This window comes from Medicago sativa, chromosome 7 (genome assembly GCF_051527215.1).
Source record: "Medicago sativa cultivar Bolivia chromosome 7, Bolivia_mono, whole genome shotgun sequence".
In the NCBI taxonomy this organism is placed as follows: domain Eukaryota; kingdom Viridiplantae; phylum Streptophyta; class Magnoliopsida; order Fabales; family Fabaceae; genus Medicago; species Medicago sativa.
Genome location: NC_140755.1, coordinates 95,578,623 through 95,602,131, shown reverse-complemented (window position 1 = coordinate 95,602,131; position 23,509 = coordinate 95,578,623). Strand labels below are relative to the sequence as shown.

The 23,509-nt window shown below is 32.8% G+C and overlaps 1 protein-coding gene across 1 annotated transcript; it reads left to right on the top strand.

The window, feature by feature from the left end:
- The first annotated feature begins 11,322 nt into the window (after window positions 1–11,322).
- On the top strand, window positions 11,323–15,665 carry HD2C (histone deacetylase 2C). Its single transcript, XM_085726402.1, has 10 exons — window positions 11,323–11,396; window positions 12,683–12,753; window positions 12,852–13,075; window positions 13,197–13,219; window positions 13,321–13,365; window positions 13,453–13,580; window positions 14,368–14,445; window positions 14,514–14,604; window positions 15,184–15,316; window positions 15,407–15,665. The coding sequence occupies exons 1-10, from the start codon at window positions 11,384–11,386 to the stop codon at window positions 15,465–15,467; spliced, it is 867 nt and encodes a 288-aa protein (XP_085582528.1). The 5' UTR covers window positions 11,323–11,383; the 3' UTR covers window positions 15,468–15,665.
- The last annotated feature ends 7,844 nt before the right edge of the window (window positions 15,666–23,509 follow it).

Below are 23,509 nucleotides of genomic sequence, written 5' to 3'. Positions count from 1 at the left end.
ATAAAGTTTAAGCCCAACATAAAAATGGAATGACTAAGAAATACTGTATTGGGTTTGAATTTAACATTTAAGAATTGGTGATACACTTGTAAAAAAAAAAACAAGAAGAATTGACGAGACTCTTTTTTGGCTAAATAACACTTGTGATCTATTAAGGGAAAATTTACCCTATACCCCTACCTATGTAACTTCACCCCTACAAATTATCAAAAATTCCAATGTTGCCCTTATTACCCTTTGCCCTTTTTCCAATTTTACAACTTTGGCACAAGTTCACCCCCTACCTACCATTTTTTTTCCAGGAATACTCTAACAAACATTTCCTGTTCGCATTAATTTTTCAAAAATATCACCATAGTATGAGATTTCCAAGCAACATATTGAAACTGGAAAATCAAATATGAGTTTGTTGAACAAACAAGATTAACCGAAAAGAAGGCTATGAGTTTTCCGAACGAATAGGTAAACCGGAAACCATGCTTGAGCATTTCCGAAAACAAAACTTGAGCGGGAACAATTGTTTTTCCAGAAACGAAAGACACCGGAAAAACCCAAAAGTTGTTTTCCGGTTTTGAAAAAAATGTTCTATCACCGTGACTCACAACGAAGCGTGAATGAATTTCACCTTAATGAAAATCGTGAACATTATTCCAACGGATTTTGTTCGGATCTGAATGGATTAATTTAAAAAGAAATCAGACGAAAATAAGGAAAGAAATTAAGAGTTGATGAGAAATTAATAGATAATAAATATAGATTATGAACAAAATAGAAAACGAGAGATTCATAGTTTTTTTTTCACGTTAGATTCATAAAGACTATTACATGAAATATTCATAAAGATTGATACATGAAAGTAGAAATCGAAAAGAAAAACGAATGATGAATGTTGAATATTATTGGGTTTTTAGAGAAGAAAAGGAAGAATATCCGTGGCAACTGGCAAACCGGAAAGCTTGAAAAAGTTGAGAGAAAAAAATTGATTAAACTGGATGCTTTTATGTTTATATATAAGAGGGTATAATAGGAAGTTTGTGTAAAATGCATGGGTGAAGGTATAGATGTAGGGGTATATGGTAAAATTTTCTCTATTAAGTTTGTCAATTTTTTCGGATTGATCTTTTAAAATTTATTTTACCCAAATTAATCATTTTTGTTACATTATGTTTGCACCGTCAACCTTGTTAACTAGTTTTGTTTAAAAAAAAAAACAAGACCCTTTACTTTTTTATGGTTTTCACTTAATGTCCTTTTTCGCCTAATTTTTTGTCATGTACTTTAGTTTATCACTTCATCTCTTATGTGTACTTTTGCATAGTTCATCTCTTATGTGTACTTCTGCATAATGTCGTTTTTCATATTACTTTGATTATTATACGTAGTTCTTTTTTCCTATTCTTTGCTAATCTAAAATTGTCCGCTTTTAATTTGACACAAAATTTGTCATCAATTTGACATTAAAATTGTTCGTTAAAATAAAGTTTTTTATGAATTAAATTACCACACAACTCATCAAATTTAATAACGTTAAAATAGTTGGAAGTTTTGCAGAGTTAGTTGGAGTAGTTATAGTTAGTTAGGTGGTTATAGTTAGTTAACCACCATAGTTAAGTGGTTATGGTTAGTTAACCATTCTATTTAGTGTCATAGAGAACTATAAATGAGCCACTCCATTGTATCTCAATGATCTTTGATCAAAATGTTTCTATGTTGATCTTTTTCTCAATCAAAGTCTCATGGCTCTTTTGTTTCCAATTCTTTGAATTCTCAATTTCTCAACAAATAATAATTGACATTCTTTTGGTTCTTGTTATTTTCGGTACCATTAACTTGTTGTAAGGATTTCGCTATTTATGCAATGTGATAGGAGTGTAACTACAAGAAACTTGTATTGATTTTCAAATTAAATAGTACAATTGATATCCTGACCTTAGTACATAATCAAATTAAACTTGTATTGATTTTCAAAGAGAAGAAAAAATTGTATAAATACAAGTACTTGAGTCATTACTCTACTAGACCAAAGGGAGAAATAGAATTTTCATAAAATATTTTTTACACCAATCTTTGACACTCATTGTCCTAATTATTAGAGAATTTCACTCTCTTGCTCTTCCGCCTCTCCATTGCTTCTTTGATTTTATGATCACCATCTACTTGTGGCAAATGATCTAGGGTGAATTTAAGTAAATACAGTAGGTGATATGATCCAAAAGAGTATATGGATATGTGCATCACTTGCCTGTGACACGCGATGCCCTCTGTGGCTACTGTTTTATTGTCCTGATCTTATCAATTAAAGGCATGCTATAGAAACCGTTTATGCCATCCATCATGATGTGTAAACAGCAACCTTATGACAAATGTGCTCTATATACAAGGAAGGGTTGACATTGTTAAACACTGCTTACTTGGCTCTAAGTGGTCCCTTCCATTCCCTTTGGTTCAGAAGTATACAACAGATCAACGGTTATATAGGGCTTCCTTTTGACCACCCTAACAATTCTGCTTCAGTTGGTAGAATTTTTTAATTTGTAACCTGGACTTTTTAATTTAATAAAAAAAATCATGACTTAAAAAATAACCATAAACCAAGTAATGTTCTTTAGCTTGTAGTTGCCAACATTAGATTTGGAGGAGAGAAGAGTATCATGTTTTTACATTTACATATTATATTTACATTTACATATTTCTGTATCATCTTTTTACATTAGCAGTGTATATGTTCCAAAGCTTAGGCAACAAATCTTATAAAAAAAAAAAGCTTAGACAACAATAACTTTGAACTCAAATGGTTAATAAATTTAAATCAATTGTTTGAGAAAATATGAGTTCGATTTTTAAGTGAAACGATTTTTTTTTAAACCTTCTTTATTTCCAACTGAATTTTAAATTACTAAATCTCATTTCCTTAAAAACCATAAAGTTAACATAGAAAAATAATAATCGGGAAATACTTTATAAAAAAAGGGAAATTATGTTGCGCTCCTTTAATTTGAGCCTTTTTTAAATTGGTTTAAGTTTTTTGTTTTAAGAACTAGCACTTCCTGCTATAATCTATTTGCATCATTAGTCTTTAAGTTGCGGATATCTTCCACTATTATCTTTTATGCTGTAGTATATAGTTACGCTAACCACAATTTTTGTTTCATAATTATAGATGAACGACATTCAAGTGTCATCTCACATAATACTATAAATGATTGAATCACTATTTTGGGTTCATAAATTCAAACCATGGCTTCTGAAAGAAGACATTGTTATAAACATATGTGCTAAGGATTAAATACCCAATTTGATCCTTGAAAATGTAGGGTTGTATAAACCTAGTCCTCCACATTATCAATAATCCTAATTGATCTATGAAATTGTAACATGTAAATCAAGTTCGTCCAAATGTTTGAATGTTTATCAAATGCATCACTGGCTTTTTTTACTTAGTTTCAAATTCATTTATGATATTATTAACTTAATGACATTCTCGTCCCTACAAAATGCCAACGGATGGACGAGATTTGATTAAAAATTTCAGGGGTCATTTAAAATATCAACACCACAAGCGTGAGGGACTAGAATTTCACGATGCTACAATTTCAAAGACTAATTAGGTATTTATACTCGCTGGGAAGACTATAAGTTTAGATTCCTTAACATAATTGTACAAGAAAATAAAACATCATGGGAGCCAAGTAGAATTCAGGCTCATGTTTGGAAGTTGGTGATGAAAATTTTAGTGTTTAGCCATGGATCAATAGATACAAATTATAGCATATCATCAATAACAAAGAAAGAACAAGGGATTGTGTACCTTTGAATTAGGTTGATGAGGATAACCGTAGACAACGCCGACAACTATGAGAGGGGTAACTACCCTCATTCCGTCTAGCTCTAGGTTTTCACCAATATTCAGAATAATTAACCGTCTAATGGGATGACGTTTAAATAGCTAAACGGCTGAGGGCAGGGACCTCTCATTGGGCTTATCTAAATGGTCCAACCCATCACGGTCCATTTAGTTACAAAAGCTCAATCACTCAAATTCATCATATAATTAGTGCTTAACACAATAGACCATAATTTATATTATGACACCGACTTATAATAATTGATTATTGTCAATCCATAATTGATTAATTAAATAATTAATCCAACAATCTCCCACTTGGATGACAATACTCAATTACTGAAAGAATAAAAAATTCACTTGTCATAAAGAATTTAAAATTTAAAATTACATGTATGGTCAAAGCACTAATCATTCAAAAGAGAAGTAAGCTTTAATGCTGCAGAAATTGAATCCGATAGGGAAAACAAATCATACAGATCAAAGACTCACTTTTATAACAAATGATGAATCTATAGTGACACGTTTGAATTAAAAAGAATATGTCACTAAAGAATAGCCCAAGCATTTTTAAAAAATGCTGTAACAAACTCCCACTAACCCAAAATAACATAGACTTAATCAAATCATTATGAGTTACAATACTCATATATATAAGTCTGTGGTTAGTGGTTCTGCCAATGAGTTTTCAATATTACAGAAGTCATATATCCACATAGGTACACGAATAGTAATTACTTATAGGGATAGCCTATTAAGAGAGTGTAATTACATAAAGTCAAAATCAATAAATGTTCTATGACATTCAATTAATCCAAGTTTTAGCAAAAACGTGACTATGAAAATCCATAAAAACAAAATAGGAAATTCATGAATCCCCAAATTGGATTAACATAGTCACTTAGTTTGAAGAAAAAGGATGTGGATTAATGTGGCCACTAGAATGTCAATAACAAAAGAACATTTATGATTATCTCAAATTATAAGTACCACAAAAACACAATATCATACTCGATAGGAGTATTGATATTATACATTGTACTTACTATTTATGACCTCATAAAATGTGGAATGTTGGTAAAACAGAAGCACAATATATATTTGCATGCTACGAGGTTATTGTGCATATTCCAACAAAATTAACTTAAGCATCCAATTATGATGCTTATTGAGATAAAAAGAATTTTAACATATATCTCAATATAATAGAATGAGACTAAAGTTTAAAGTCTTTTAAGTTATGCCATATTTTATAGTGTGCACAAGAGTATATGGCAATAACAACAATAATGTTGTGTACACATTTCTCTTGATCTCACATATATATATATATATATATATATATATATATATATATATATATATATATATAAACAAGAGTGAGATTTCTCATTTGAGCTCATAATATATAATATTGTGTACACACTCCCACTGATCCCACATATATATAAACAAGAGTAAGTGGGATTCTCATTAGTGATCACTGATACAAAATATTATAATAATGTAATATTCAACAGTGGGATACTCAATTAATAGTGCAAGATTATCAACATAAGTGGTTATATAATTTTAGCCAATAGAGTTTCATGAACTCAACCACATATTTTGCACATGAGCATAGCAGAATTATTAACACAAGTGGTAACTCAAGAATAATATGAAACCCCATAAATACATATTTTATCAATGGCAGATATTATCAAGAATTGGGTTTCGTAGTTAGCCACATATTCTGCATTTAGAATTAAGGAGAACGTAAATTTTCATTTAAGAATTTTATAACACAAGATCTCCTTTTCACAATTAAAATTCCACAGAATTTTATAAACATAGTAACCGTTATATGACAGAGTATGATGATTAAAAATTTATCATCATATGAGTGAGATGAGTCTCTAAAAATAGGATATAAGACTCTGTTCACAATTTTAATAACTCACTCAAAACTCAAATGCTACAATTTATACTTACACAAATTTGAGAAACAATTAGGTTACACGCAGCGGAAATACACGAGACTTATATGTTATTATCATTGAGGATATAAGAGAAAATATTCATAAGCTTCTATAAGTATTAAAGAATAGCAATAACATAATTAATATCCTCAATATAAGTCTCTACAATAATTTCATATTTAAAATATGAAAAACAAATAAATATATTTGTTTATGAGATATAGTTAGTTGACATGTAGAATTTTTCTCACTTGTTGAAGAATGATAGTTAAACTATCTTACCCACAAAAGGATGATTATGTTAAGTAATGTCATACCGATAGGGTATGTCCATCACGTTACACAATACATAGCAATGATTCTCCCACTTGATAGAGAATAGACAATGATAGTTGAATTAAAAAGGTTTGAAAGATATTTTAAATAAAATATTCAACTATTTCTCTATCACAAAATGATATGTTAAGTAACGTCACACCGATAGGGTATGTCCGTCACTCACATAACAAAGGGATAGTAGCAATCCGATATATTTATATATATATATATATATATATATATATATATATATAAATCACATTTAGGTAGAAATTTAATTCAAAATATAATAATATTGGATTGCAAAATTTATACAATTATCTACATGTCTTTTAACAAAGTAACTTACTTATATTAATCTCATTCAAGGATCTTAACGATAATAAGTAAGAACTATATCATCACAATGTACCATTCTTATGTCTTACAAAATTTAAACATTGATAGAGTATTCTAATTATAATTGACATAAGTATAAACATTTTAGGTACATTGAATAATAACAATTATATTAATAACAACACACCGATAGGGTATGACTGTTACCAATATAATACTAATCTATTTAACAAAATTTGCATAATTGTACCCACGATAGGTGAGATTACAATTATACAAATAAATAATGTTTATGCTTAAGAGAATATGATACAATAATATCATGCATAAACAATTATACTTAAATTTACTCAACTTCGGTCATATTCAAATGATAGAAAAATGTGCTTAACAATATTTTAAATTAGCACATCATAAATATGACTTTAGAATTTCTTTTATATGAAGTAGTATAATAACAAAAGTTATTATTTGAAATAAAAGTGTGTCAAATAGTTTTCTAATATATCTAGAATAGAACTCTTAGAATAAAATTTTTCAATACTCCCACTATAAATTAGAAAAAACACAAATACAATATGGAGCATTATAGTAAGAAAATAGTATATAACAACAGAGTTCTGTTTAGAATATTCTGAAAAAGAATTTCACTTCTATATAGGATATCATAATTGCACAACAAAAGAGAAGAAGAACTAAATTTCTTCATATGTGCAATAATAAGCAATAAGTCACAAGAGGATAAAATAATTAAATAACAACTTACCTCGCAGAGTGTGACATTCATCCTTATACTTAGAGCCACTGAATTTTGATGACTTAACGAGAATATCTTATAATATAGTCATCTCAAAAATATTCATCAATGGAGAATAAGCAATTATAAATAAGCATATGTGAGACTCTAATTATAAATCAATATGATTTATATAAGAATTCAGATGTAAGGATGATACATATTTCAAAAATTGCCTCCATTCTTAATAAGTTGTTTTGATAATAGTTAACAGATAAACAACAAAGAGACTTACAAATTTTAATTCATCATTATAATTTTAGCATAAAAAATGCAATAATGCACTATTTACTATATACAAAAATACATAGTTTAACATAATTGTGATCCAAATATTTAATTGCGACAAGACACACTAATAGTATTTATCACAAAATTTAGAGTAATAAATTACGGGTCTAGATTAGAGAGTATAGCAGAAAGTATAATGTATATTAAAGAGAAATATGTCAATATTATATTCAATTAATATAAATGACATATATATACAACTCACTATACTCATTTTGAAAACAAAATATTACGAGGACCCTTCAAAACAATTTGTGACAAGAATCAAAGACAAGTGTCTTAGTTTAAATATGTCGCCAAAAGAATGATCAATTAGTGAACTTTGGATCTTTGTGCTAAGACAATATGAATTCAAGAATATCTTACATTAGAATATTTATAATGCCAAGAATATTTAAAATCGTAAAATATAAATTAATTATACTTGGCATTAAAATTAACAAAATTGAGCCTTCTATAAATTCACAATAGTAAATATAAGAGAGAATTTTCAAAAACAGTTTAAGCTCAAATATCGAGAATACATGATTTGAAATAAATTATTCTTAATCTAATCGATATATGATCTTTTCAAGATTTGACAAAATTTTGAAATCCATGCATAAAAAAAAAATACAATATCAACAATTCTCAAAAAATATATTAATATAGAATATTTGATGCAAGATAGAATATTTGATGCAAGAATATAAGTCTGAGTCTAAGAATTTTTCACAATTATAACACTTTAAAAAGAATAAATTTACATAAGTGTTATATTTTAGACTCAAATCTAAAGAATTCATGATTCAAAAGGACATAAGATTCTCATATTAGTATACATCAAATATTTAGAGATCTCATAAACTAATTTAAATCCCAATTTTTTTTTATTTTTTTATTTTTAGAATCGTTGATCAGTTTCAACGAATTTACATGTCGAATAGAAAATAGGGTTTATGGAAAATTCATGCGCATGCTTTATGAAATAATCATGCAAATCAGGATAGCATCGACATTGAGTTCACAAAAAAAAAAAAAACAAAGAAAAACCCCATATCGTAAGAGAAGACAAATTCGACATGTTGGCAAATACTAACCGTGCATAGGTACTACATATTATACATCAGTTTTGGCATACAAGATAGAACAGAATTCATATAAATCAGAACAGCCAAAACTAATTAGGATTCAATATAACGATAGCTATAACATGTATCTAATTGGCTCTGATACCAATTGATGAAAATTTTAGTGTTTAGCCATGGATCAATAGATACAAATTATAGCATATCATCAATAACAAAGAAAGAACAAGGGATTGTGTACCTTTGAATTAGGTTGATGAGGATAACCGTAGACAACGCCGACAACTATGAGAGGGGTAACTACCCTCATTCCGTCTAGCTCTAGGTTTTCACCAATATTCAGAATAATTAACCGTCTAATGGGATGACGTTTAAATAGCTAAACGGCTGAGGGCAGGGACCTCTCATTGGGCTTATCTAAATGGTCCAACCCATCACGGTCCATTTAGTTACAAAAGCTCAATCACTCAAATTCATCATATAATTAGTGCTTAACACAATAGACCATAATTTATATTATGACACCGACTTATAATAATTGATTATTGTCAATCCATAATTGATTAATTAAATAATTAATCCAACAGTTGGCCTATGGTAACCTCCTCACCAATTATTACTCCCTCCGTTTCAAAATACATGTCCAAGTCAATCACTTCACATATGCCAATGCACAATTTTAACCGTTAATATCTTTAATTATATAAATGAAAAAATTATAAAAATTTAATATTTTGAAAATATTTGTCGAGACAAATCAAACAACATCTTACATGTTAATATTTGTATTTATAGATTAGTTAAAAAAGTATGGTCAAAGTAAGTCAAGTGAATAGTGCACACTGCAAAAATTGGACATGTATTTTGAAACGGAGGGAGTACTTTATTAGTAGCTCGTGAATTTTTTGGGAAAATTACATTAATCAGGACATTTGACACATCTATCTAACCTTGGTACTTATATGATTGGATAGCTTAGAATTTGAGCACCCAAAAGACTGATATGTTCCTTGTAGATGGAATATCTTCTTTGGCATCTCGGTTTGGGATCTCTGAAAAGATTAATAAAACAATGTTTTCTCAAACCCCATGCATGGGTAGTATATATACTCCCTTCTCTTTTATCAAGCATCAAGCATCAATAACATTTAATCAAAATTGAATTGGCTTATCTGAGTGCCATGGAAGGCATTGGAAAAAACCTTGCCATGTTATTACAAGATAAATGTTGATGGCTCATTCTTCCCTTCTTATGGGAGCATTGCTTAGGGACGTCTAATCTGTGACAAATATAGAAGTTTAATTCATATGGTTTCATTGCAAAACTATCAACATTCCCACTTTTCCCATTCTTTAATTTAAATAAGTGGTTCTCACTCAAATTTTCCTTTCCTATATTTTTTCCTTGTGATTTTATAATGTATGTGCAATTGTTTGATTTCTAATCTTGTGCAGTGTTCGTTTGATTTCTAGTCTTATTGCGATGTTTGTCCAATTCAATTGATCTGCTTCGATAAACTTCTAATTTAACCAATGATTAATTAAGTTGTCAAAGTTGCAAACTCGAATATATGAATATTCTCATCACTTTGAATTTGTCATATTATTTTTAAGCATTTTGCCATTTTATGTAATTAATTTGGATATTGTGATTTGTTCGTAAATTTACCTTTTTGTAGCGATGTTGAATTTATGTTTGTATGTGATGTGCTCTATCAATTTTAATAAATATTATTTTTTATGTAATATTTTTTTTTTATAAAATGTGATAAAATCTTTTTTTCATAATCACAAATTAAGTGAAACATTTCCTCCGTTCCTTATTAGAAAAAAAAACCAAAAAAACATCAAAACCAATACGGTCATTAATTGTTGTAATTTTTTTAAATATTTTTACAAAATACCTTTATAGGAGTTGTGAAACATTAAGTACATCTACTAATATTAAAAAGACAACCATTAAATGAGGGGTACAAAATTATTTTAATCAATAATTGTACCTTAAAGGTTGTGACATTTTTTTTATAATGAGGACTAATTCTTTTTTTTTTTTTTACTTTTCGGACATGAGGAAGTATATATTATAAAAAAGTAAATACTAACGAGTGTCTCTGGAACCTTATTTAAAGGCCATAAATAATATGTTTTTGTGAAAATATATATGTGTTGTTGTTAATTGAAAATTAAAATATTCTTTTTTAAGAATAATTTCTTGATTTTTTTTAATGGAAAATAGTTTATTGTTTTGAAATGTTTAAAAAGTGTCTCGAGGACTAAGAGCATCTGTAATGGAGACCCTCACATTTGAAGTCTTAAACGGATCCCACATAGATATATCACTTTTTTATTATTTTTTAATAATAGTACCTAATAGGTACTCAACCACTCCAATGGAGATCCTCTATCAAAATATCTAAATGGTCCTACCAATAACTATTTATTAATAAAAAACAACAAAACAATTCAAATAATGATTATTTTATTAAAAAGTGGTGTGAGGTCCACTTAAGATTGGGGAAGTTAAACCCTGGGTCTTAAGAGATTCCCAATTTTTTTTCTCCACGTTGAGGTACATATTAGATACCGGATCTTAAATGGTAAAGACCCAAATGTGGATGCTCAAAGCCCATTGTATCATAAAAAAAGCCCAAAAAGATCCATTCGAATTTCGTTCAAATAAATACGCAGCGCAATTCAGTTATTATTACAGAAAATTCTTTCGCATTTCTCTCTGATCAAGCTTTCGCTGCACTCTCTCTCTGCAGTCATGGAGTTTTGGGGTAACACCGTTTCTTCCTCCTTTCTATCACTTTACATTTTTTCTTATTTTACTACAAAATATATTCGTATAGTACTTGATTTTCCTTTTTGAAAAAAACAAAATCATTGACGAAAACATTTTTTCAATTTCTATAGAATCGCTATACTTGATTTTTCACTTCGCATATTAAACGATCGTATTTTTTCATGTATAAATATCGTTAGGTTTTGCAGTTTTTGGATAAAAATGGTGGAAATGTGATGGTAATTATTGCTGTTTTAGTCATGTATTACTAAACCCTAATTATCATCATCCTCACGAAAACTCCACAGAACTTTTTGTGCTTTAGGTCACTGGTAATTTTTTTCAAGTTATGAAGTTTCTATAATTACTTCATCACATTACCTAATTTTGTTTAAGCATGTATTAGTATAAACCTGTTTAAATCAATGTTGTGTAATTGCAGTTAGTGGATTGTTAAAATTCCGCTAGGCTGTAGTGTTACAGAGCCAGTATAGCCGCTATTTGACAATATTCTGTACTACTAAGTAGTGAATCGCAGAGTAATAGTGGTTAATCCAAATTCCGCTATGATAGTGCCGCTGTAGTTGCAATTTAACAACACTGTTTTGCAGTTAGTTGATAGAATCTGCGAAGCTGAAAATCAAAATGATCCATAAAACTGAGAATAGTTTATCGTATTAGTTATTTTTAGTTAATCAATTTAGTTCCTAGAATCATCTTGAAGGGACTAAATGAGAGTTTTATTACACTTTCGGGGATCGTTGTTTTGGACCTATAAAAGGTCACTGGTTGGATCGCAGAATTGGCTTGTAAAGGCTGCCTCTATTAGATCCTCATGTCTCTGACTTTGTAACAGATTTTTTTTCTGTACTTCATGCTGAGTCAGTTAATGAGTAATTTTAGAAATCAGAATGCTAGTTCTGTTAGTTCACAGTCAGTTAGTTCACTTACTCTAAATATCAAAACCCCTACCATTTGTTATTCAGTTTTTCATTTGGTCAATTTACAAAAAAAGAAATTCTGTTAATCGCTCTTTGTTTTCTCCTCTTCTGTCTTTTTCAACCTCTTTAGTTTCTATTACATTGTACCCCTCATGAAAGGAGTTTTATATCACTGGGTTGTTATTTTGTTAAATAATAACATGGTTTTTAAGATGGGTCTTTTGCAATATCAAATTATTTCAGCGGCAAAAGTAATATTGTGTTTCCTTCTTTGGATTTTTTTTATCTTGTTGCTAAATTAATATTGGATGTGTATATTCACAAATCACTATCCTTTTAGGTGTTGAGGTAAAACTTGGTGAATCACTCAAGGTTGTTCCAGAAAATAGCGAGCTTATCCACATTTCATCGGTATATGCTTATATCATGTCAAATAAACATTTAGTCATTCTATTTCCATTGAATCGTTAATGTTTTTGTATAAATGGTCTCAAATCTTTATATGACAGGCATGTTTGGGGGAGGTCAGCAAGGATAAAGGGAGTGACCCGGTATCCCTGTATGTGAAGTTTGATGGTCAGAAGCTTCAACTTGGAACACTTTCTTCAGAAAAATTTCCTCAGACATCTTTTGATTTGGTTTTTGGGAAGAAATTTGAGCTATCCCATAACTGGAAATATGGGACCGTCTTCTTTTCTGGATTTAGAATCGAATGCGAACCGGAACATGATTCATATCCTTTTAATACTATTTTATATTGTCTTGAATTCTAATTTTTTCTTTACCAACAACAATGCGTTCTAATATCTTCTAACATTTTTGCACATCCTTAACTACATTCTTTTATCTTTTACTAGTGAAGATGAAGCTTCTGATGGTGAGATACTCTTCTTAATTTTGTTATTATTATTACTATTGTTGTTGTTATTATTATTATTATTATTTGCTTCTCAATTTATTCTATCATCTTTGTTTTAGATACTGATTCTGAAGAGGAAGATATTCCACTTAATGCTGCTAATGGTAAAGTTATTTCATTATCCATTTTATGCATTTCTATTGTCATAAATAAGTTTCTCCTGTGTCATATTGTTCTAAACATTTATGTAGGGAAACCTGTGTTGGAGGTGAATGGTGCCAAACCCGTTGTAAATGCATCAAAACAGAAAGAGAATCAGAAGGATGCTAGTACTGACGACAGTTCAGATTCATCTGATGAGGATTCTAGTGAAGATGAGGTAACCGTATAATCTAGAAAGTGGATTTCAATATATAATGGATATTGGATAGCAGACTGTCTTAAATCTTATTGCCAAAAAGATGTTGTGCCGATACACAAAGTTGTTCGATGGTATCTAATATCCAGCTGCAGTTATTGAATTAAATGAAATGCTACGGAAAAATACAAATGTAGGGCACTGGTAATACTAATTGGGTAGAAGAAGGTAGGAATACTTGGTGTAAATGTTTGTTCCAAAAAATTTCTTTAGAAAACATATTTGTACCAAAAATTAATGGTTATATATGAGATCAACTTTGTGCTAAAACATTCCTGTGATGATTCGGGTGGCAATCACTTACAAAATAGATGAAGCTGGTCGGCGCAACTACTTATAACATAGATTAAGTGATCAAGTAAACATTCCTACTTAAAAGTGAAGGTGTTTTCACATACATTTTTACCAAATTGTTTTGACTTCCTTTATGTGAATGAGTTTTTAGATAACAGCTTGTGACTATAGAATGCAGCTATTATAGTTCAATTTTATTATTTGCTGTCCAAATTGTCCTCATAATCCTGTTTTCATGGTCGGTCATGATAATGATAAGAGTTATCAACTATGTGGACCAATTAAATATTTTAAATATATTTGTTAATTTAATGATTGAATCAGGGGGCTATTGTGTCTTAGTGGTATTATTTAATATACGATGTAGACTTGGTTTTTCCGATTACTGAATTTTTTATTGAAGGAGATTTTAGTTAATTCATATTTTAGTTTGTTTTGGTAATGTGTCGTTTAGCTCATGGCGAATGGTCAAATTAAAAGTAGTAGTGAAGATGAAAGCGATGAAGATTCTGATGAGGAGACACCGAAGAAGGTAACTGGAGACTATATTGTGCTTCGATTTGTCTCCGAATTTGAATTTAATTTTGAGTTTTGTTTTAGACTGAAGGGAGCAACAAGAGGGTTGCTGAATCTTCCAAGGAAACACCTGTACCTGTGAAGAAGGCAAAATTTGTCACTCCAGAGAAGACTGGTTAGTTTTTTCCCCAGTACTTTGTTTGTTAGTTTTTTTTAGAAAAAATTGTCTATGATATTTCACCCCTAAGCCTTATTCGACACTAATGTTGTATACGGTACTAATGCTGCTCATCTTGGATACGCCAACATTGATAAAATAAGATATGAATAATGTCATCTAGATGAATAAGGTTTGACAGTGGTTCAATACAGCCCTTTGCACTGTTATTGCATAAAATTGCATTGTTGTGGTGCGTCTCTTTCCCCACAATGTTCTCTCACCACTTTGCCTATTCATGGAGCAGCTATTGCTTTATGGTTAAACTACTTTGTGACTTATGCTGGACTTGAATAGAGTTAAACTACTTGACCACGTGTTAAATATTTTCTGACTCATTGTTATATTTTTTAGTGACAATTTCGTCTTTTGGTTGAATCACAATAAAATGTAATAAAACATGAAAGACCGAAGTACAATTAGAAAACAAAATTGAGACCGATAGTTTAACCTCGTTGGACTCGTTAATTTGTCATGCATGCATGTTATTAACAAAGTAGAACTGAAAGGAAATGACGAGAATTATGATATTTTCAGGTGGCAGGAGTAGTGTCCACGTTGATACTCCTTACCCTAAGCAGGCTGGTAAATCTGCTGCAAATAATAAGCAGCCAGAGAAGCAGGAGACTCCAAAGTCTAGTGGAGATTACAGCTGCAAGCCCTGTAACAGGTGATTGGAGTTGTCTTTTTATATCTATTATCCTCCTCCTCATCGTTCTATACACACTTATTCTCTTGCACAATTTTATTTTGACTGCAGGTCTTTTAAGACTGAAGATGCCTTAGGTTCTCATAATAAGGCCAAGCACAGTGCCAAGTGAAGGTTTTTTTTAGCTTTATGATAGAAAAGTGAGCATCTTGATCTTCTTTGGATCTGGGGTGACCTGAAAATACAGTTGTTGATTTAGGAAAACTGGCTGATGTTTTTATTGTTTAGAGTATTATTCAACTTGGATTATCAACTTAAGATCGAATCCTGACTTTGGTTATATGGTCATGTGTTACTGGTGGTTTGGTTATGGTTAGGTGTTTGAGGCATATTAGAATGGATGTGTTGGCTCTTTAATTTTAAATTTTAAGACCAGAAGCAAAAACTGAATAGGATTACCATATGAATGTTTAAAGAATAATAATTTTATAGTTTTTCCATCAAAAAAATAGCTTTTTCTTAATAAAAAAAGGAATAATAGTTTATAAAATGAGTAATTTTTTTCTTCTTTAAAACGTGTTGCTACAAAGCTCTGAGATTATGACTTTCAAGTAGTTTTCAAGCATTGTTATTGGGATTTGGTGGGGGAGTCGTTTTGCAAGATGATCTTAGATGTTTAACTGAAAGGTTACTAAACTATTCTTCCATCCAAACTAGCCCGTCCTTAGTTAACCAAATTGGTTGTTTTCATGATTTTAATAGTTGAAGACTAAATTGGTGAGAGAGGATGATAATTTATGGATCAAATTGACTGTTTATTCATTCTTTTATTGTTTTTGAGAACTCAGAATATTGTTTTTGAGAACTCAGAATAAAATGCACTTAGATCAGTCAATGGTCTTCTTTTTTAAGAATGTGGCATGTTGTGAAAGAAAATAAGTGATGCTATAGAAATCCCAATAACTGGTGACCTTGGTAAAGTATCTTGGAATTCCCTTACTGGGAGTTGAAAACAACCCTTAGCAACTCAAGACGAGTAACTTGTTGGGTTGCAGAGTGTTTGACTCTTGCAAAGTCAGTTAAACACGTCTTACCTAGTTATGCAATGTAGTCAACCCATTTCCTTAGATCCCTTTGTGATGAAATTAATCGAAAGTGAGTGGCTTTTATTTGGGGTGCTATTACAAGTCATTGCCATGTGCACAATGTCTCATGATTAAGGCTTTAAGGTGTCTATGTCCTGTAGAACATGATCTTTAGGTGTAATAAGTCGTGCATGCAACAAACTATGTCTAGTAAAGTTTCGGTACTGCTGCTTAGACGTTCTCAACCTTGTTGGAATGTTGGAATGCAAAATTGTTCTTGAAATGGAAATAAATGACCTGAAAGAGAGCCATGGTTTAACTCAGTTGATAGATTTTGTCCGATCTGCCAAGTGTTAGAATAATTAATCAAGTACTTAGTGGAGATATTGAAAAGATTGTGACTATTTAGTTTTAACTCCACTAGTTATTGTATTGACTGTGTTGATTAATCTTCCTTATTAATTAGGGGTTAACTAGGAGACTCCTACTACCTATATAAATGTACATTCTCACCACATAATATGATATAATAAACATATTTTTAGTTCTAATATGGTATCTAGAGCTTCTTGATCCAGAGCCATGTCTTCTGCTACGCCTTCTCCTACTCCCTCTGATGCGCAACGCGTAACTGCTGCAGCATCCAAAACCTTCAAACAAGTAGTTTCTGTTAAGCTTGATGATACAAACTACCTTCAATGGAAGCAACAAGTCGAAGGTGTTCTTCGCGGAACGAAGATGGTGAAATTTGTGATTTCACCTGAGATTCCACCGGTTTATCTCACAGATGCAGCACGCGAAGCAGAAACGGAGAATCCTGCTTACACTGAATGGCAAGAACAAGATTCATTGCTCTGCACCTGGATTCTTTCAACGATTTCGCCTTCGTTACTTTCACGATTCGTTCTCCTTCGCCACTCGTGGCAGGTTTGGGATGAGATTCATAGTTACTGCTTCACGCAGATGAAGACGCGTTCGCGTCAACTTCGATCTGAGCTTAGATCCATTACGAAAGGTTCACGCACTGTCGCTGAATTCATTGCTCGAATTCGCGCAATTTCAGAGTCCCTTGCTTCAATTGGAGATCCAGTCTCTCACAGGGACCTAATTGAAGTTGTTCTTGAAGCACTTCCTGAAGAGTTTGACCCTATTGTTGCTAGTGTGAATGCGAAATCTGAGGTTGTTTCTTTAGATGAACTTGAATCTCAGCTTCTCACACAAGAATCTAGAAATGAGAAGTTCAAGAAAGCTGTTATCGCTGAACCTGTTTCAGTTAATCTCACTGAAACTGCAAATTCAGAATCCCAATCTCATGGTCCTAATTCTCAAAACCACAATTATACCGATGGCACTGGAAACAATCAGTTTCCTAACTCTAACCCTAATTTTGGAGGAAGAAATGGCCAGTTCAGAGGACGTGGTGGCCGTTTTGGTGGTATATTCAGAGGACGAGGTGGCCGTTTTGGTGGAAGATCCAATGTTCAGTGCCAAATATGTTCAAAAACTGGTCATGATGCAAGCTATTGTCACTACCGTTTCTCTGCCCCACATTATGATTACTACAGTCCCTATGGCTCACTAGGAGGCTATGGTGCACCTCCAAATGTATGGATGCAAAACATGTCACGTCCTCAGCATTCTGGACAGTTTCTTAGGCCTCCTACACAGTCTCAGGTTGGGAATCAGAGAGGTCAAGCTCCCCAGGCCTTCTTAACTGGCTCAGATCCACACAATTCATTCAACAATGTCTGGTACCCTGACTCAGGTGCTACCCATCATGTCACTCCTGATGCATCCAACCTCATGGATTCCATGTCTCTTTCAGGTTCTAATCAGGTCCATATTGGAAATTGTCAAGGTTTGGCCATCACCTCTATTGGTTCATTACAGTTTCCTTCTCCCTTACACCCTACTACTACTTTAAAACTCAATAATCTGTTGCTTGTTCCTTCTATAACAAAGAATCTTGTTAGTGTCAGTCAGTTTGCAAAAGACAATAATGTTTACTTTGAATTCCATGCTAATCATTGTTTTGTAAAATCACAGGACTCTTCTAAGGTGCTCCTAAGAGGTGTTCTTGGACCTGATGGCCTCTATCAGTTTGAGGACACCAAGTCATTCAAGGTTCCTGCTCCTATCTGCCATACTCCTAGAGTCAGCAATAAAGTTTCAGCTCAATATACTTCTTCAACTTTTACTCCTTTAGAATCAATCACAGTTTCAGCTCTAGTAATGTTCAGTGTAATAATGTTGAACACTTATCAAATGGTTCAACTAGCAGTTCTGTTAAGTCCTTTCCTTCTTTGTATAGCATTTGGCATAGTAGGCTTGGACACCCTCATCATGAGGTGCTTCAAAGCATTATCAAACTTTGTAATGTCAAATTACCAAATAAAAATATTTCAGATTTTTGCAATGCTTGCTGTCTTGGTAAAGTTCATAGACTTCCTTCCTATGCATCTAAAATGACATATACTAAACCACTTGAGTTAATTTTCTGTGATTTATGGGGTCCTACACCTGTTGAGTCCTCATGTGGATGTACATATTTTCTTACTTGTGTAGATTTCTGCCTACTCTAGATACACTTGGATATTTCCCTTGAAACTTAAATCCCACACACTCCACACATTTCAGAACTTTAAGACTATGATTGAGCTTCAATTAAACCACAAAATCATATCTGTTCAAACTGATGGAGGTGGTGAGTTTTTACCCTTCACCAAATATCTTAATGATCTTGGAATCACACACAGATTCACCTGTCCTCATACTCACCATCAAAATGGGTCTGTTGAAAGGAAACATAGGCATATAGTAGAAACAGGCCTCACCCTTTTATCCCATGCTCAAATGCCCCTCAAATTCTGGGATCATGTTTTTCTCACAGCCACTTACCTCATTAATAGACTGCCTACACCAACTTTAGCTAACAAGTCACCTTTCTTTTTACTCAATTTCCAATTTCCAGATTATAAGTTTCTTAAGAGTTTTGGGTGTGCTTGTTTCCCATTTTTAAGACCCTATAACTCTCACAAGCTTGATTTTCATTCCAAGGAGTGTGTGTTCTTAGGGTATTCCAGTCATCACAAAGGTTATAAATGTCTAGATGCTTCTGGTAGAATATTTGTTTCCAAAGATGTGGTGTTTAATAAGGCAAAATTTCCTTTCCATGAACTGTTTCCTTCTCAATCAGATTACCATGTTAAACCAGATGGTCCAACTTTGTCTACCTTCTTACCTACACCTGTCTCAACTGTTAGTTCAAACTCTCATTCTTCTTCATCTGTTGGTTCAGGGTTGTCTGCTCACCACCCTCCATCTATTGAATCTGAACCTGCATCCCCTATTACTCATACTCCTGTCAACTCATCAGCTACATCTCATAGTCTTACTTTTTCATCCACGCCTATGAGTGTGCTAAATCCCACTCCTATTACTGTTTTATCTCCTTCTCCTTCACAAAACTCCTCTCTTGAGTCTTCTGCTGCCACTATTGACTCTCACTCTGCTAGTCTTGTGTCTCCTCCTCCTGTTCCTCATAGAATTCATCCTAACAACACTCATTCTATGAGATCAAGAGGTAAGCTTGGTATTGTCCAACCCACACTTCATCCTACTCTCTTACTCACCCATGTTGAACCTACATCATACAAAACTGCTCTAAAAGATCCTAAGTGGCATCTGGCTATGAAAGATGAGTTTAATGCCCTGATGAATAACCAAACATGGACACTTGTATCTCTTCCTGCAAACAGACATGCTATAGAGTGCAAGTGGGTGTTCAGAGTCAAAGAGAACCCTGATGGTACTGTCAATAGGTATAAGGCACGCCTGGTTGCAAAAGGGTTTCATCAGCAAGCTGGGTTTGATTTTACAGAGACTTTTTCACCAGTTGTTAAGCCAGTCACAGTGAGAACAGTTTTAACTCTAGCCATTACTCAACATTGGCCTCTCCAACAGCTTGATGTAAACAATGCCTTTCTCAATGGCTTACTTACTGAAGAGGTATACATGGAGCAGCCTCCTGGTTTTGAAGATTCTGACAAGAACCTGGTATGTAAGCTAAATAAGGCACTCTATGGATTGAAACAGGCACCTAGAGCTTGGTTTGAAAGACTCAAAGCAACTCTTCTTACCTTTGGTTTTAAGTCAAGCAGATGTGACCCTTCATTGTTTACCCTACATACTAAAACTCAATGTATTTTTATTTTAGTATATGTGGATGATATTATCATCACAGGGAATTCTACCACTGCCATTCAACAACTGGTGCATAAGCTTAACTCAGAATTTTCTCTCAAGGATTTGGGAAAACTGGACTATTTTCTTGGCATAGAGGTTCACCATTCACCATCAGGTTCTCTACTCTTGTCCCAATCAAAATATATCAAAGATCTGCTTCAAAGAGCCAACATGATAAATGCCAACAGTATGGCCTCACCTATGGCATCCAACACAAAATTATCAAAGTTTGGTTCCAACAATGTTTCTGATCCTTCCTACTTCAGGTCTATAGTTGGTGCTCTACAGTATGCCACTATTACAAGGCCTGAAATCTTCTTCTCTGTGAACAAGGTGTGTCAGTTTCTATCTGCACCTCAGGAGGAGCACTGGAAAGCAGTAAAAAGAATTCTTAGATACTTACAAGGAACTCTGCATCATGGCCTGCTTCTCACACCTGCCAGTACTACTGAGCCCCTTGTTGTGATTGCTGATTGGGCTTCAGACCCTGATGACAGAAGAAGTACTTCTGCGGCATGCATCTTTTTGGTTCCTAATCTGGTATCTTGGTGGGCAAAGAAACAAACACTTGTTGCTAGATCCAATGCAGAAGCTGAGTACAGAAGTCTTGCACAAGCTTCTGCTGAAATAATCTGGATACAGTCTTTACTTAGGAACTACAAGTAAAAAGTAAAGTCCCTCAAATCTTTTGTGACAATCTGAGTGCAGTCTCTTTAGCTCACAATCCTGTGCTTCATTCAAGAACAAAGCACATGGAACTTGATATTTTCTTTGTCAGAGAAAAGGTTATCAAAAAGGAGTTGGTGGTCTCTCATGTGCCTGCTCAAGATCAGTGGGCAAATGTTCTCACTAAACCTTTGTCCACTGCTAGATTCATTTATCTTAGAGACAAACTGAGGGTTTGTGACACCCTCGGTTTGAAGGGGGACTGTTAGAATAATTAATCAAGTACTTAGTGGAGATATTGAAAAGATTGTGACTATTTAGTTTTAACTCCAGTAGTTATTGTATTGATTGTGTTGATTAATCTTCCTTATTAATTAGGGGTTAACTAGGAGACTCCTACTACCTATATAAATGTACATTCTCACCACATAATATGATATAATAAACATATTTTCAGTTCTAATACCAAGAACACTACGAAATGACTAATGTTTGGACCAACAACATAAATTCGAACTTGTCCCTTATACAGTGGCTTTAAATTCTTTGTAGATTCTTTTTTGGTGGTCCTTAAATGAGCTGTTTTTTTAGACAAATTTTAATAGAACCACACTCGGGTTGAATAATCCAACGAGATCCTAAGAAATGGAGCAGTTTCAACTTTCAACTCAACAATACCGCCTATGTCAAGTGGTGAATTTTTTTATGGACTGTGATGACTCCTAGCCTCAAACATTCTCTCCTGCCTGTGTCAAAGCAGTACGAAAGGCAGCAATAACGAGAGATGTATCTCTCTCTCTCTCTCTCTCTCTCTCTCTCTCTCTCTCTCTCTCTCTCTCTCTCTCTCTCTCTCTCTCTCTCTCTCTCTCCCGGGCGCGTATTGCCGAAAAGAAGGTTTAGCTGCGGAAGACAGGTGCTGCATGCAAAGGCCTAAGTCTCGCGTTGTGCAGAGTGTACGCCATTCTGCTCGTGCGTTTGGGTGATCCTCAGGTGGAGCCCTGGTTTTTCTTTGAAAAGAACCTCACAGCTTGTATGCTTCCAATGCTTGGGAGTAAGTCCCACATCAAAATGAATCATCAAAGCCACTAATTTGGGTGGTGTATTGGATTGGGATTTCAAGAGATTTTAAGACCTTTTGATAATAAAAGTATCTCGTGGTATTCAATAAAGACTTATAAAATGTAGAAATGTTTTGTGGTATTCAATCAAGATTATCATGATCCTTTTATTGAGGATGACGAAATTCGATGACATTCAATTGAGATTTTTTACGACTTATAAAATATCTGTATTTAAAAATAACTAGATTTTGAAAGATTGTTTTAGTGAAGCGGATTTTGTGAGATTTTAAGTTAAAACAACCAAACCCCTGAGAGTTGGTTGAGACTCTCGTACTCTCCCAACTTTTTTGTCCTGTCATCCTTCATTTCAAGCTATTTATCTTTTCATTTTCTATTTATTATGTAGTGAGGCTTTTTAAGGGGATAGTATCGAACTGGGGCTCATTTTTGTCTGGGTACTCTCGCAGAAGTATATAAACATGGCATATGGTGCAATTTTCAAAGCTCCTTTCAAGCTATAAACTTTGGTAGCTTCGATCGCAAGGCGACGTTAAGCATAAAAAAGTGTTTCAATTTGACATAAAGTATATTGAAGAGTGAAGAGGCTAATACTTGTGTACAATGATGGCAGCAACTTGTATGGGATGTACTGTTGGATCTGCAGCAACTTACATGGGATGTGTGTGGTTGGATCTGCTATACAGATTGATAGTTTGTAAGCTCACGTGGACTAATGTGTGGAGACTTGATAAAATGCTCATATCATTTACTAGCATTGGCTTGAAATTTAATTATGCTGACTATTTTCATTTTGGCAAAATCAACAAGTTCCTTGTCCGATTAACTTTGAAGTTTTGCTAAAAATCTATAATCATTTCAAATCTCATAATTAAAAATTTAGATTGTAAATAGTTTAAAAAAAAAAATCATGAAAGTGAATAAACTCCCACTAAAGGCCTCCTAAAAACTACCACCAACCGTACAATAGAAGATGCTGAAAAGAGAAAACAAACTCCTCATGATCCATTCCACAACCCAAATTTCATTCAGAAGATCCACATAATGGGTCAGATTTTCTTCACCTCCTCACTTCTTCCGTTAACTATTTTATAGTGATTTGCAACAGAACAAAGGAAGGAAAAAAAAACTCACCATGA